At 38.4% G+C, this 15,893-nt stretch overlaps 1 protein-coding gene across 2 annotated transcripts in view; it reads right to left on the bottom strand.

Annotated features, from left to right (window-relative positions):
* The window catches only part of mdga1 (MAM domain containing glycosylphosphatidylinositol anchor 1), a 245,884-nt gene that overhangs the window by 169,899 nt on the left and 60,092 nt on the right, over nt 1-15,893 (bottom strand). For both annotated transcript variants that reach the window (XM_030123136.1, XM_030123127.1), the window contains exon 3: nt 6,209-6,348. In XM_030123136.1, the coding sequence (XP_029978996.1) occupies nt 6,209-6,348 (140 nt within the window). The remainder of the gene's footprint in view (nt 1-6,208; nt 6,349-15,893) is intronic.

Consider the following 15,893-nt stretch of genomic DNA (forward strand, 5'->3'; position numbering starts at 1 on the left):
CTTCTGCAGTCACCTCAGTTCATTTTACATCTAGTTCCTTAAGCTCAAACAAACACACACTTGCACAGGCACAGAGATCGTGATCCTGGCGAGTTCAGCTCAGGAAACCAGATGTCTCCAGTGTGACCAGCTTTGCTCTGTGTGTGTGTGTGTGTGTGTGTGTGTGTGTGCGCGTGTGCATGTGTGTGCGTGCGTGCGTGTGTGTAAACCATAGACTGTATATAAGTAGTGGACGAACCTCCCTGACATCACCCACTGGTTTGTGAACTGCAACGCTGAAACCTCAAGATGCTCTCTGGAAAGAAGTAGGTGGAGTTGGAGAGGAGTGAGGAATGAAACTGGAACTTAGTGATCACATCGACTGAAAGTGAAATAATAAATGGTGTCAAATAATTTCAGCAACTTAATAAACGTTGCATACATTTCTGTTTGATAACACAAATTTTCAAATCGAGAAGTGTACATAAACGAACTAATTATGGCTATACAGACTCCATGTAAATCCTTAACCCATAAAGACCCAGTGCTACTTTTGTGGTAGTTCCCATATGGATTTTTCTATATTTTTAACCTTTCTTGAGTAATTTATCACCATTTGTTCTATTATTATGCTCTGTACTTTGCATTTTTAAGTTAAAATCATGTATTTTAATATATTTAATTTATTGATCATGTAGATGTTTATAAAAGCTTGGATTAAAGTTGAGAGTTATTATATCAAAAACAGAAAAAACTTAATAAAATGTTACTTTTTCAGTACAATATATCATAAACTGAACATAAACCAGGTGTGTCCATACACTGTCATTGATCCAACTCCATGAGTTTTACTGGTGAATCAATGTTGTAGAAGATGACAGTGCTTCCACGGTAAATACGGAGCCTCTGAACATCCAAATGGGTCATATCCGATGACCATGAAAAGGTGACAAACTGCATTTTACACCAATTATTTACGTGTATTGATAAGATTAGTGGATCAACGGGAATTAAACATTTTATATCAGTAAATGAGTTTTGGTCACCGGTGGATGTTTGGGTCTTTATGGGTTAAACACAACTAATGAAGACCAGATGGACATAGAGAGAAATAAACTATATTCAATAAACAAGAGCTCAGAATGTCAAAAGAAAATCCACATTAAACAGGTGACTTGTAAAAATTCACTCCCCTGGGGGAACAACAGAAACCAAAACTGTTTTCATAGGAGACTTTTTGTTTATTTCTGCTGTAAAAACGGTCATTTTAACATCGGGGTCTGCAGGGAGGAACTCACTTCGGCCTCCAGTTGATATTCAACATACTGTAGAGGTTGACACTTTGACATCGAGTTTGACTTTTCAGCTGATTCTTGCTTACTTATATAAAAGGACTTTATTGTGTGTTTGTACATGCAGAAGCTTTGACACTCACATATGTACATGAATATGTATTTATGAAGGAAAAATAGTACTGTATGTTTTTTTCTTTTCCTATTAACCTAATGTGTGGTGAGCTGGATAGAATCCACTGTATTTATGATTGGATTTATGATTATTGTTTCTCCTGTCATATTTAATGACATTAAAACAGCTGCAGCAGGTTCTCATTTATCCTGGTCAGCAAGTGTTCACAACAGCAGGCGAACATATTTTCTGCATGGTCAAGGAATTTAAACCTTGTGGCGTTTACACAACAACCATTATCTACTAGTTCTCTGCAACCTGTATTTATCTATTCATTATTTCATCTACGTATTTACAATATGCCTGAGATGTTGAATTATGTTGAAATATGTTCAAAGCCACACAAACATATAAACATAAAATAGGGAGAAAGGGTGGGTCACTTCACTTCAGTAAGGCAGCTGTAAAGAAACCAAAGAAGAAGATGAAGTGATTCTGTGACTCAGTACAAACAGACACACTGATGCTAAACAGGACTAATGACTCATGATGCATCATATAACTTGATAGTCAGGTCAGGGCATGTTCTGTAACTGATGCTAATCATAGAATGTGTACACTTTGCCTAAAGTCTTTTAAGTCATCACCATCTTTTGGCCATAAATGTATGTGTGAAGAGGCACATCATTTTGGCCTATTTGAGAAGGTGTTCGTGCATTATAACAGGACTGTCAGTCTGACGAGACCTGGGGCTTTGCTATGTTTGTGTGAGATAAATAAGACCGCACCAAAGAGAGCAATATCAGCTCACTAATTTCAGGCCAATCATACAAATCCAGCCAGGGTGTGGAGGAGACATTTGTCATCTGTTTGGTAAGAGAAGGAGTAATGTTTTCAGGTAAATGCATTCATAATTATATTTTTGTTTAACCTATAAAGACCCAAACCTCCACTGGAGATAAACTGTTTAATACCTGTTGATCATCAGTCCTATCAATCCATGTAAATTTTTGTTGTAAAATACAGTTTATCATGTTTTCACGGTCATCAGATATGACCCAGCTGGATGTTCAGATGCTCTGTAGTGAACGTGGAAACACCGTCATCTTCTACAACATTGATTCACCAGTAAAACCCATGGAGCTTCGTCAATTACAGCGGATTGACACACTTTGTTTATGTTCAATAAACAAAGTGAGTAATTAGTCCTGTTTAGTATCAGTGTGTCTGTACTGAGTCACAGAATCACTTCATCTTCTTCTTTGGTTTTACTTTACAGCTGCCTTGACAGAAGTGAAGTGACCCACCCTTTCTCCCTATTTTATGTTTATACGTTTGTGTGGCTTTGAACATATTTCAACATAATTCAACATCTCAGGCATATTGTAAATAGATGAAACAATTAATAGATAAACAGAGGTTGCAGAGAACTAGTAAATAATGGTTGCGTAAACACCACAAGGTTTAAATTCCTTGAACATGTAGAAAGTATGTTTGCCTGCTGTTGTGAGCACTTGCTGACCGGGATAAATGAGAACCTGCAGCTGTTGTTCTAATGTCAATAGCAAATATGACAAGAGAAACAATAATCATAAATCTAATCATAAATACACTGGGTTCTATCCAGCTCACCACTCATTAGGCTGAAAAAGTCTGGCTGAAAAAGTCACTTTTTCTTCAGTTTTTTCTGTTTTGATAAAATAACCTTTAAATTTACTCAGAGCTTTCATGAACAAATAAATTAAATACAGGAAATTATAAATAGGAAAATACATAATTTACAGTGAAAAATGCAAAATATAAAGGATAATATAATAAATGGTGATAAATCACATGAGAAAGGTTAAATAGAGAGAAAAAATTATTTGGGAACCGTCACAAAAGTAGCTCTCGGTCTTTAAGGGTTAAATGTTGTATAATTTAACTTGTGAAGCACTAGTGTGATCGGTGTTATGTGTACAGATTGACATTAGGATGTGCTGATGTGCGTATAGCTGAATATGTCTTTAATAATGATAGATGTGGTGTGTATAGATTAAGATGTTGATTTTGTTTTAGATAATGCGAGATAGCTGGTCTACAAATGAATTCTGGTGCAATAATGTGAAAAGTATTGTGTATAGTGTAAATAATATGTGCATGGTTCACATATCTAGAATTTTATAGTTGTTTGTGCTTTTACTGTTTTTTTATGGAACATCCTCTGTGGGGCAACGGATGGAAACTAACCTTTGGCTAAAATCTGGTGTGTTTACATTCATGAGAAAACATGTACGTTCATTAATGCTCCCTGTCCCCTTCAAATAGATACATTGATATTGAAATATGTCATCTTCAATAGTATGTTTAATTTGTGGCTAAAAAACACTTCACAATCCATCCATCCATCCATGAAATAATCCCTCCAGTGAGTCCTGGGTCTGCCCCAGGGTCTGCTCACATTCCCAAAACACCTCACCAGGAAGGCGTCCGGAGGGGCATCCTAACCAGATGCCCGACCCACCTCATCTGGCACCTCTTGATGCGAAGGAGCAGTAGGTTTACTCTGAGCTCTTCCCCAATGGCTGAACCCCCCCGTCCCTGCTTCACCTGTTTACCAGTATAACTCTGTGCCCACCCACCCCCAGTTCCCTCTGCAGGCAGGGAAGTAAAGTCACACTTTCAGACCGTTACAGTGGAAATGCTGTTTATTGTCTTTTCACAAAAGAAACTGAAAATCTGACACATAAACCGTGATTTTCACATGAGGTGCCCACCAAGGTTATTATCATTAAGGAAAACTAACGAAATGACGAAAACTAGAATTGTAAAAACATTTTCATTTACTGAAATAAATAAAAACTATAATTAAAAGAAAAAAACAATAACTAACTGAAGCTGTATTGTGTGCTTACAAAAATAACTAAAAAGTATAAAAATTATGGATAAAATTACCTTCGTTTCCGTCTTTGTCAATGTCAGATTGATACGAAATCGATTTATTTCCCTCAAGCAATTTTAGCTACCGGCACCATACAATATTTAACGGTCCATCACTTCTCATCACTTGTCGTTTAAAGTCAGCTTTTTGTCCCCACTCTACCTGGAAACATGGAGACTAAAGTTGGGAGAAATCAACAGAGTCCTGTCTGGGATTTATTTGAATTTGACAGCGAAGAAGACAAAAGATATAAAAAAATAAATAAATAAAACTAAACTAAAACTAAGCATTCCGAAAATAACGAAAACTAATACAAACTAGCAAATCTGCTCTAAAAACTAATTAAAACCAGCTGAATTAGAGAAAAAAAGTCAAAACTAAATAAAACTAAACTATAATGAAAAATCCAAAACTATTATAACCTTGATGCACACCTTATTTTCCATTTTTTATATAAACTACTTCTAAGATCTTACTCTGCTTAGTCTGGCTCGGGAGGACGTCTACGGCTCTGACACAACATCCATAGATCTTTCATCTGGACACACACATCCCAATCCTTCACACACACAATCTTGGCAGAAACACTTACATAACAGCACTAAGGACAGGAACCCATGTAACCTTGGCTTTAAATTGATCAATTCAGGAAATCAGATCATTATTAAACTACAGAAAGCATTTCACATGAATCAAATAAACTTAGAATGGTTGTTTTGAGGGAAGAGCTTATCAGGTCATGTCAACAACAGTCGAACACTGAAGAGAAACAGATGGCAAATAAAAAGTGCATCCAATACACCCATTCAAGAAGTACAGAATTCAAAGTACAGCATATTGCTCAGTTTCCACCTCGGTTGAACTCTAACTGTGAGGTTTTGTTTGTTGAAGGTTTAGTATTGATCATTTCACCTGGTCAACATCTGTTTCTCTTCAACAGGCTAGAGCTCAGGGTTCTCCACAGTAACAACATGGAAGCCCCTATAATTGTGATATTTTGTCTTCACTTTGCCATAGCAGGATAAACACCCAAAACTGTGTCTGTCTTAATATTCAGTCTACGCTCAGGACAGATGGAAGGAAGCTGTAGGATCACAGTGTTTATTTCCAATTATTTTTTTCTGCCCATTGTAACTTTAACCCTTTGATGCATGAATTATGAGGTCCTTAGACAAGATTTTTTTTTTCTGAGTGTTTTTATTCCTCTTTAGGCATGAAAAAAAACAATGTGATTGAATTTTTTTTTTTATTAACCTGTTTTTTATGGAGTTACAAAAATGCCTACTCAGCTGGACACCATGCATTTAATTTTTGAAAAAAAGAAACATGTATTTAGAATGCAATATCAGAACATGATATACTGTGTGAAAACTATGAAATATATTTTTTAAAGCAGCTAATCTGATGTTTTCTCACATTTTAGCATACTTTAATACTAGTTATTACTCACTTCATCTAGATAATGTGAAAAAAAAAACGTTTTGTTTTAGAAAACTGTTAATTACGGTCTTATAACAAATAGCAGTTATTTACTTTCAAACATGTTACTGTAAATCAGGTTTATCAAGAACAGCAAAGTTGTCTGATATGCAACTAAAACAACAAAACCCATGAATAAACAAGAGAACAGCTGTAGAATAACTGTCCACTGTAGTGACCACTATGCATGAAAGGGTTAATGTATGTAATCTAAAATCTCAAATGCTTGTTTACAGAGGTAATAATGACAAGACTATAATCATACATGTCCTAGTGTCCTGAGCAATCTCCAAACCAACCTGCGCCTAAAATGAAAGTCACCACTGAAGCAAAACCACTTCTGTCTTTTCATCACGTATTCTAAACAGTAGATTACGTAACATGAATTTTGGCACATGTCGGGCAGGTAGTGTCAGAGCTTACCTGTGGCCGTGGGTGTCCTTTAACAATGCACTGAAGAACTAGTGTGTCTCCTTCTTTGATGGTGTAGATTCTCTCACTGATGTTATCATCCTTGACATTACATGCTGCGCCTGAGTGCACGATCTGGGCATTGGCAGGAGCTGTGCACACGGACACACACATACACACACACACACACACACACACACACACATGCAGCCGGGCAGGTATCCATGTGGACAGACACATAAAAACACACCCACACAGACACAGAGGGAGAGAAACATTACATATTTAGAAACAACTCTGCAGCAGAAAAAGGTCATTGTTTTAGAGGTGTATCTGTCATACTAGTGCTTGTATTGATGACTCAGATTAACCCTTTATCAGGCAAGTGACTATTTTTGGTCCTTTCCGCACATATTACAAAGTAGTGACAGTAACAGCACCAGTTACAGTGAGGACAGTGAGTCAACAATCTCAGGTCCAATGTGGTCTACAGGGTCTGTAAGGTCCACCTCAGCATGAACAGTGAGTGGACCGGCTTTGTTAGGTACCATGAAGTAATGGTACTAATGTAAGGAATGATGTTCAAAAGGATAATGTGGATGTGGACAGGTGTCTGGATCAGCACTTATGCTGGTCTAATGTTCTAATGTTCTAAAATCCATGTTCCTTTCATCTTCAGTGTTTTGTTTTGGTTTTTTTTTTGTATTTTTAAAGGAAGGAACCAAATATGGTAACTTCATTGACCTTGATTTTCTACGTAACAATATAAAATTTGAAAAAAATTCACAAAAGTAATAATGTCTCATGTCCTCCAATAACACACTAAGGCACAGGTGTCAAACATGTGGCCCGGGGGCCAAATCCGGCCTGCCGTGGGGTCCAGTCCGGCCCTTGGGATGAATTTGTGAAATGCAAAAATTAGACTAAAATATTAACAATCCTTTTAGTTCAGGTTCCACATTCAGACCAATTCAATCTCAAGTGGGTAGGACCAGTAAAATACTTTCATCATGACACATAAATAATGACAACTTCAAATGTTTCTCTTTGTAAATGTAAATATTTTCATGAATTTACACTAAAACAAAAAATAATTTTGCAAAAAATGTGAATAACCTGAAATATCTTAAGAGAAGTAAGTACAATTTTAACAATATTCTGTCTGTTATTAAATGTTTTGTGTATTTGTAGATCCTCTGTGATCTGTAAGTTATAATGTACATGTGTAAATGATAAACTGAGGCATAATATTGTTAAAATGACACTATTTTTTCAGTTTGTTCATGTTATTCAGGTCTTTTGAAAGGATAGTTTGTAGATGTAAACCTTTTCATAATGTAAATTAACTTTTTTCGTTCTAAAACATAGAGAAAAGTTTGGAGTTGACATTTATATATTATTATGTTATTATTTTACTGGTTCGGCCCACTTCAGATGAAATTTAGCTGAATCTGGCCCCTGAACTAAAATGAGTTTGACACCCCTGCACTACGGTTAAAATTTGAATTTCAGAGTATTTCATGAGTGCCCTATAAAAGGTTAATAAACATATTATATTACTCCTGCATCTGCATGAACAAAGACTTTTGCATGCTGTTATAGGCAAACTGTTACAATGAAGAAAGCAACATTTAATGGAAACTGAAACTGTGGTGTCTTTCCTGCTATCAGGGTCTGTTTAAGGCAGTAATGATGCATCTTATCCCACCTCTTCACTCTGTATTAAAAGTACAAACACAGAAGGGGGAGGATATTGTTGTTCAATCTTTTAACTGGCAGTGGAGGTAGTCACTGACTGAAACTGAACCTTTGTGTAAAAGGGAAAAGTTGGGATCACAGGAAGCAGCATGATGACACGTTATGTATGTAACTGCAGGTGAGGTGATATATCTAGGTTCGCTAATAAATCTCTTAATTACCTCTGCCAAAAGGTTATGTTTTCACTGGGGTTTGTCTGTTAGCAAGATAACTGAAAAAGTATGGATGGATTTTGATGAAATTTCAGGAAATGTTGATACTGGCACAAGGAACAAATGGTGGTGATCGGGGGGGGCTGATCTACCTTGGCGGAGGTCTGCGGTCTCCGGATACTTTTCTAGTATTTCAGTTTGTTTGAGCTGAAACATTTAAGTGTGACGCAAAATAAGAACTCAGGACGGAGACAAACAGTTTTTGACACCACTGTATTTCTACTAATTACCTCCGCCAAGGAGGTTATGTTTTCATCGGGGTTTGTCTGTCTGTCTGTTAGCAAGATAACTCAAAAAGTTATGCACGGATTTTGATGAAAATTTCAAGAAATGTTAATACTTGCACAAGGGACAAATGATTACATTTTCGTGGTGACGAGGGGGTGGGGGTGGGGGGGGCAGATCAGTGGGCCCCTGTACCCCCCCACCCCCACCCCCGATCCCCACCAAAATGTAATCATTTGTTCCTTGTGCCAGTATCAACATTTCCTGAAATTTTCATCCAAATCCATCCGTAACTTTTTGAATTATCTTGCACACAGACAGACAGACAAACAAAAAGACAGAAAAACCTCGGGGGGGGGGGGGGGGGGGGGGCACTGATCTGCCTTGGCGGAGGTCTGCGTTCTCCGAGTGCTTTTCTAGTTTATCATCTAATTTATCGGAACACAGACAATACTCTCAGAAATTTCTGTAAAATTAAGAAGCCAGTGTGGTCACACAACACTGGTACACTTGTATTTCCAGTGTGTATGTAAGACGTCCCAGTAAATGCCAAAGCTGCTGTGTCTCACCCTGATTCTAGAACACAGGCAGTCTATGCAAAATGACACAGTGGGCCAGCTTCATAGCAGCTTTAATTTGGTTCAATGTAACCGCATAAAGCTGGAATAATGAGGGTTCTTCTTAACAACAATAAAGCAGGGTCTGTGTGCAAAACAGGAAAAAAAAAGAGTGATTGTTCACCCTGGGATAAAGGTTTTTATGCAGAAGTTCGGTTCATGTCACACAGTGTAAGATATCAAAAATAGTCTTGTAATCAGTCTGGCTCTGACTATAACAATATCAACTTAAGGGATGGGAGATGATGCAAGTGGTGAATAGAAATGATAAATGTGATATGTCTTCAACTTGCATCATCTACAGTTGTAGCACTCTTTGTTTAGGAAATAGAGTAAATCAATAAATAAAGTATGGGTTGTAAAGGATTCTGATACTTTGACAGGCACCCCACTATGTTCAGGAAGGTTGTTTTTTACCGTCAGCATGATCTAAGACTGCTTTTAAACATATGACCCAAACTCATTATTCCAGCTTTTCAAAATATGCCCATGGTGTATTTTTTTTATGTCTGTCCATCACTTAAGTCCTATTACGTTAAAAGATGACATCCCAGTAACAGCTTGGCAGAATATAATAAAAATTGGGCACAAATGTTCAGCTAGATGAAAATACGGACTGAAAAGACTTTGGCGGCAAACAGTCAACTCTGCTGTGACTTCACAAAACACATTTTCAGCCCTGATAACAATTGCAGGAACAAATTATAATGACACCTGTGATTGAAATTATAACTCTCATTTTATTATGCGACATCTCAAAATTGCTAAAATATTGCTAAAACTGACTAAAAAAATGCAACATTAAAACCACACAATGAAAAAAAAATTGAGGGTGTTTATGTTTGTGTAAAATACAGTTTGTCATCTTTTCACGGTTCATCAGATATGACCCATTTGGATGTTCAAAGGCTTTGTAGTGAATGTGAAACACTGTCCACCTTCTAAAACATTGATTCATCAGTAAACCTATGGAGTTTGATCAATGACAGTGGATGGACACACTTGTTTTTATGTTCAGTTAATGGTATATCTGCTGAAAAAGTCGCTTTTTTCTTCAGTTTTTTCTGTTTCAGATATAATAACCCTCAACTTTAATCTGAGCTTTTATGAGCATCTACATGATCAGTAAATTTAATACAAGAAAACACAATTTACACTAAAAAAACACAAAATAAAGAAAATAATATTACAAAAAAATGGCGATAAATCATTTAAAGGGGTCATATTTTGCTAAACCCACATTTATTAGTCTTTGGTACATTTATTTGTGTATTTGTGTAATAGTTCAAAAGGTTGCAAAGGTGTGCAAAGTTATCTTTATATTCATTCTGGCAAAATCAACTGGATTTCCACAACCTGTTTTAATTCCTTCTTAATTTGTTGTGTCTATAACTAGCTACGTCACAACATTTGCACATATAAGGTCAAAACTTCTGACAAACACTTCTCCGAATACACCATAATTGTTTGTCAGCAGGAGCAGTTGTAGTCTATACTGAAAATATGTCCAAACTTCAAGTCCATTTCCTAAAATGGTTCAGTTGTTGGTTGTATTAACGAACACATGTGCTGAACAGGACAGAGCAGTACAGGCAACAATCTAGAGGGGGTGGGCGTGAAGTGGCTCATTTGCATTTAAAGGACCATTCTAGTGTCATTACTCAGAAATAGAGCTGAAGATGGACCTGTGGAGTTGAATTAATGAAGAATTCAAACCCAAGCGCAGCATTTACAGTTTATGTAGACCACAGGGAAATGTTTTAAAATGTATAATTCCATTTTTTTTTTTAAAATCAAAATATCACTCCTTTAAGAAAGAGTAAATAGAGAGAAAAATGAATTTGGGAACTGACATAAAAGTAGCACTGGGTCTTTATGGGTTAATAAAATGTCATTGTCCATTTAAAACACAATATGTAGCACTCAGCACTGCATGTACACTTATATTAACATCAGATCTCAAACCATCACACTGACCTAAATACCTTAAAAAAAAAAAAAAGCTCCACATCTACCTGCTTCACAGCACTGAAGACACAACAGGTTGTGAAGTCAGCAGCAGAAATAGTACATAAGAGGTGCATAGTAGGGGATCTCAGCAATGGCAACGACTAACATCTGAATCTGCACCGCATTGACCCATGAGGAGGCTGCTTTGCGTGCAAGCAGCCTCATATGGCTTCACCTCCCCTATGATGAGGGGAGACAGAGGAAGGAGGGAGAGACAGAGACAGAGACAGAGCTAGAGAACCAGCGGGTGGGGAGGAAAGGCCATGGAGGAAGTGTGAAACCCCAAGAGGCATTGGGGACGGGGGAGCACAATGAATGTGATTAGCATCGATTCACGGGGAGAACAAATCTTCACTGTGCTCTACAACTGTTATCATTGAACGGACAGGAAGGAAGTGGCGGCCTGTTCACCTTAACTTCAACTCGATCAGACATAACACGCAAAGCCTGATCTTTCACCAGAAATAGAGATTAAAAAAAAAAAAAAAACCTCTCTAGATCTGTCACTAACACGTTTCTTATATATGATAGGTTGAGGTCCTTAATAGCTTAAGGTATTGGGGACACAGCGAGTATGCCTGTCCCACTTACATTTATGTATTTTAATAACACATTTATTTCACTCGATTGGATTTGTTTCCTCTCTCAAGAAACAGCAAAAGAGAGAATGATAAAAGAATGGTAAGTGTGTTCATGTCTGTACATTTACTCACATGTAACAAACAGCTCTCCCTCTTACAATGACATCATAATATTCACTTCCTATCCTAGTATAAAAAAATAAGCCTTGGGGTCAAAAAGCACATATTTTAAAGGATCTTCAGAAAATAGTAAGTTATAAATAGTATAATACAGTGTAATATAAAAGAAAAAAAAATTCCTTAGCTATGAATATCTTTATTAGACTGCATTCTGAGAGGGTTGTTTTGATAAAGGAAATGTGAAATGGAATGCATTTGTGGTGTGATTCTGATGATACCCATTACTTATATGCTTTCCTCTCTTTGTATTCATTTACATGACTGTTTGTGTTTCATTGTCACAGAAATGCATGTGATTATTAGAAAGTGGACTCCTGCAGTGTTTTGTTTAAGGATTGTGCCAAAAATTCACTTTATCTTTATAATTTTACCAGAGATGTCTTGAACATGTTACAACCATTACTGTTCAAGCAGAGCAATAATAAAGTGTCAAACCCATACCGCAAAACACACACGTCTACACTTACAAACACAACTATAACTTTTACAGAAACTATCTGCTGTATATTTAAACAGCTTATTGCACCATTGTATATTCGAACCATGCATAATATCAAAGCATACTGTATGACAAATAACTCTAAATTGTATTCAAAGGTGGTAATATGAAGAAGACTTTTCTGTCATAAATGATATACACCCTGCTATATTGTATATATACCGAAAGCAGCAACTTCCATTTAAAGCTGCATATATTTCATTTTTTATTTTTTTCCAGCAAACACTGTGCTTCAGCTTCCTTCAGTGACACACATTCATGAGCAGGGAGCTACCTAGTATAATTACTGTCTTTGTCTACTGGACAGTTAGCAGTTCCAGCAGAGCAAAGAAGGTTTAAGTGCCTTGCTGAAGGGCAAGTTGATGGCCAATGCTGTGGGAGGGCTGATCATGTCTTATTTACCCTCCTTGCTCTTAGTTTTACAGTAACAAAACTTTAGCATCCAGGCTGCAGCTTCCCCTGCGTTCACCAATGAACAATATGAGTACGTAACGCAAAGATTAAAATTATTCAATACACTATATGTGGTAACAGAAGTAGGCTCCAGAGGTGTTCTGGGCTAACTCGCAAAGACGGAGAGCTGATATAAATGGTGAATAATTGTCTCCTTACAGCTTATTGGCGTGTCGGCATTAGTTTGCCTCTCCAGAGAGGGAGGGAGGTCGGACAGAGCGGCTCCTCTGTCTGCTCTCGCCTCCGGCAGCTTGTGCTGCTTCAACTGTCTGATCGACTAGAGAAAGGGCGCTGAGCGAGAGAGAGAGAAGGGGGGAGGATGGAGAGAAAGAGAGCAAGAAAGAGCAGAGAAGGTGAGCTTAAAATGTTGAAAGAGAAGAGGGGAGAGGCAACAAGGGGGGTGACATAAAAATGGCAGGAAAGTTAAGATAGACAGAAACTTAAAGCAGGAGCGAAAAAAAGAAGGCGCAGGAAAAGTAAATGGTAGAGGTGAGGAGAAAGTCAGAAAGACAAAGACTGAGAGGGGGAATTAAGGCCAGTGAGAGCAATTATTATATCCATGAGTTCAACAGAAGAGGTGAAAGGAAAAACAGGTAGTAAAGTAGAAGTAGAGCCGCATTTTCATTATACGAAGACATACATGAAGAAGATTAATGCAGCCAGTTTAAAAGGTACAAGTCTGACAGGTGAACCAAAGAGAGAGGAGGATGAATGGGGGGGAGACTCGTCAACAACACAAAGCAAAGAGCAGCAAAACAAAGGAATGATGCAAACGATGTAAGAGTATTCAACCTGTTACACTACACAAACACCCGGCCTCTCTCTCTCTATTACTCACAACGATGACACAGAAGAATCATATCAGCAAAAACACCACAGACAGTACACCGACCAGACGAACCAAGCCAGCAGATCTTACAAAATTCATAGTATGACTTATCCTATAACATCACCTGTTTGTACACTTTGCTATACAGTGTTAGGGAACTTCTTAAAAACAGAAGTTTGCATCCACGTCTTTGTCGGATGGCAAGACTCCAAATGAGCAAAGACTGGTTAAACAGCGGGGGGTTTCTGATAAGACTCTACGGGGATAAAATCAAAATAAAACTAAGAACAAAAAAATCTATCTTAAGAAATCTAATGAGGATCAGCATGACAACTGCAGGATTGTAAAAATGCAACAGAATAGTAAAGGAATCAATAGCCTAAAAAAAGAAAGAAAGAAAAACATGGGAACAGTTTTCTGTCCTGCTGAGAGGGGCATCAGTTCAGTCGGTTTAAAAGATGATCATGACTCAAAGAAAAGTGCTGCATCGACAGCAATCTCTCCAGCTGAGATGATTCATTGATCAAAAATGTTCTTGCAGATGCTGATTGAAAGTGTTGTTTATGCATTATTGGAAACTTTCGCAAACATTCAATGAGCATTAGTTGTAAGTGAAACATAACTATCGGCAAATGCCTGGCCTGATTAATTGATTTGTCACTGCCTGGCATGTTTGTTTTTGTTGAGGGGACAGGACATCTCTCACTAAAACTAATGATGAGACAGGAGAGCTGGTGTCAAACCACACTGACAGCTTGACAGAGTGCTGAGCAGCATGCATGTGATTGTGGCTGAAAGAGTTGAAAGAGCGCCTGGGTGTGGGTTGTTGTAGGAAATGTGCGAGTCCGTGCATGCATGTGTCAACGTCCGTGTGTGTTTTTGTGTACGCCATACAGTATCTTGCCAGAGGAATTCCACAGAAGGTCATGAATCCTGTCGAATACGTAGTTACGCAGACCATGATTGATATGCGTAGTTACTTTATGCGAACTGCTCATGCATGCCAATGAGCTCTGTCTCAATTCACTTCATTCACAAGAGACTGTTTAGATGGTTTGGCCCTTCCCCTGAGAGGAGAGGAGAGGAGAGGAGAGGAGAGGAGAGGAGAGGAGAGAGGGAGGGAGGGATGGAAGGAGGAGAGGAGAGGAGAGGAGAGGAGAGGAGAGGAGAGGAGAGAGAGAGAGAGGAGAGGAGAGGAGAGGAGAGGAGAGGAGAAACGAGGAGAGGAGAGAGGAGAAACGAGGAGAGGAGAGAGAGAAACGAGAGAGGAGAGAGAAACGAGGAGAAATGAGGAGAAATGAGGAGAGGAGAGGAGAAATGAGAGAGAAACGAAGAGAGGAGAGGAGAAATGAGGAAACGAGGAGAGGAGGGAGAGGAGGAGAGAAACGAGGAGAGGAGAGAAACTAGGAGAAATGAGGAGGAGAAACGAGAGAGAGGGGAAAAGAGGAGAGGTGAAACGGGAGAGGGAGGAGAGACGAGGAGAGGAGAGGAGAAACGAGGAGAAGAGAAACGAGGAGAGGAGAGGAGAAAGGAGAAAGGAGGAGAAAGGAGGAGAAGAGAGGAGAGGAGAAACGAGAGAGAAGAAGAAATGAGGAGAGGAGAAATGAGAGGAGAAACGAGGAGAGGAGAAACGGGGAGAAATGAGGAGATGAGACCTTTGACCTTTAGCTGAACCTTTATTGGTCCAAATTATCATTTACAAATTAAAAAACATTTAAAAAAAAAAAAAAAAAAAAGACACAACACACCAATACATACCCACCATCCCTGTACATATTACATATTTACAATACATTTACTCTTTTTCAAAAATTAAGAGTAAGAGACACCCATCCACAACACATAGTACATCCCCAACCCCTCAACAGAAACAGACTCCTCCATCTCAGATATCGTTTTGTAGTATGTGAACTCTATCCTCAGGTGTGCTGCTACCAGCCCCTTGAACATAGAGTTCACATCCACAGACCCTGTTCCCTTCATTTTGTTCCTTCTTGTGAGCCAAATACTCATCTTTGCCTGACCAATTAAAAAATTAGTAAGAAAATATTCCTGCGCCTAGCTGCTCAGTATTTTGGGCCAAAAATGAAAAGTCTGTCTTCAAGTTTGTGTCCCAGTTCATGAAGCCAACCCTCCAGCTGCAGAAAGAGTGGAGTCAGTCTGGGACAGCCGAGCCATAGATGATGTAGGCTCTCCTGGTCCTGACAGAACACACGCTGGCTTCCTGCTCTGGGGTCTATATGTGCCACATGTCTGTTTGTAGCCACGGCCCATGCACCACCCTCCACTGGAGATCCGCAGTGCGTTTCTCTATGGGAGGTTTGTACAGGGAC

Source organism: Sphaeramia orbicularis, chromosome 3 (assembly GCF_902148855.1).
Source record: "Sphaeramia orbicularis chromosome 3, fSphaOr1.1, whole genome shotgun sequence".
Classification (NCBI taxonomy): Eukaryota; Metazoa; Chordata; class Actinopteri; order Kurtiformes; family Apogonidae; genus Sphaeramia; species Sphaeramia orbicularis.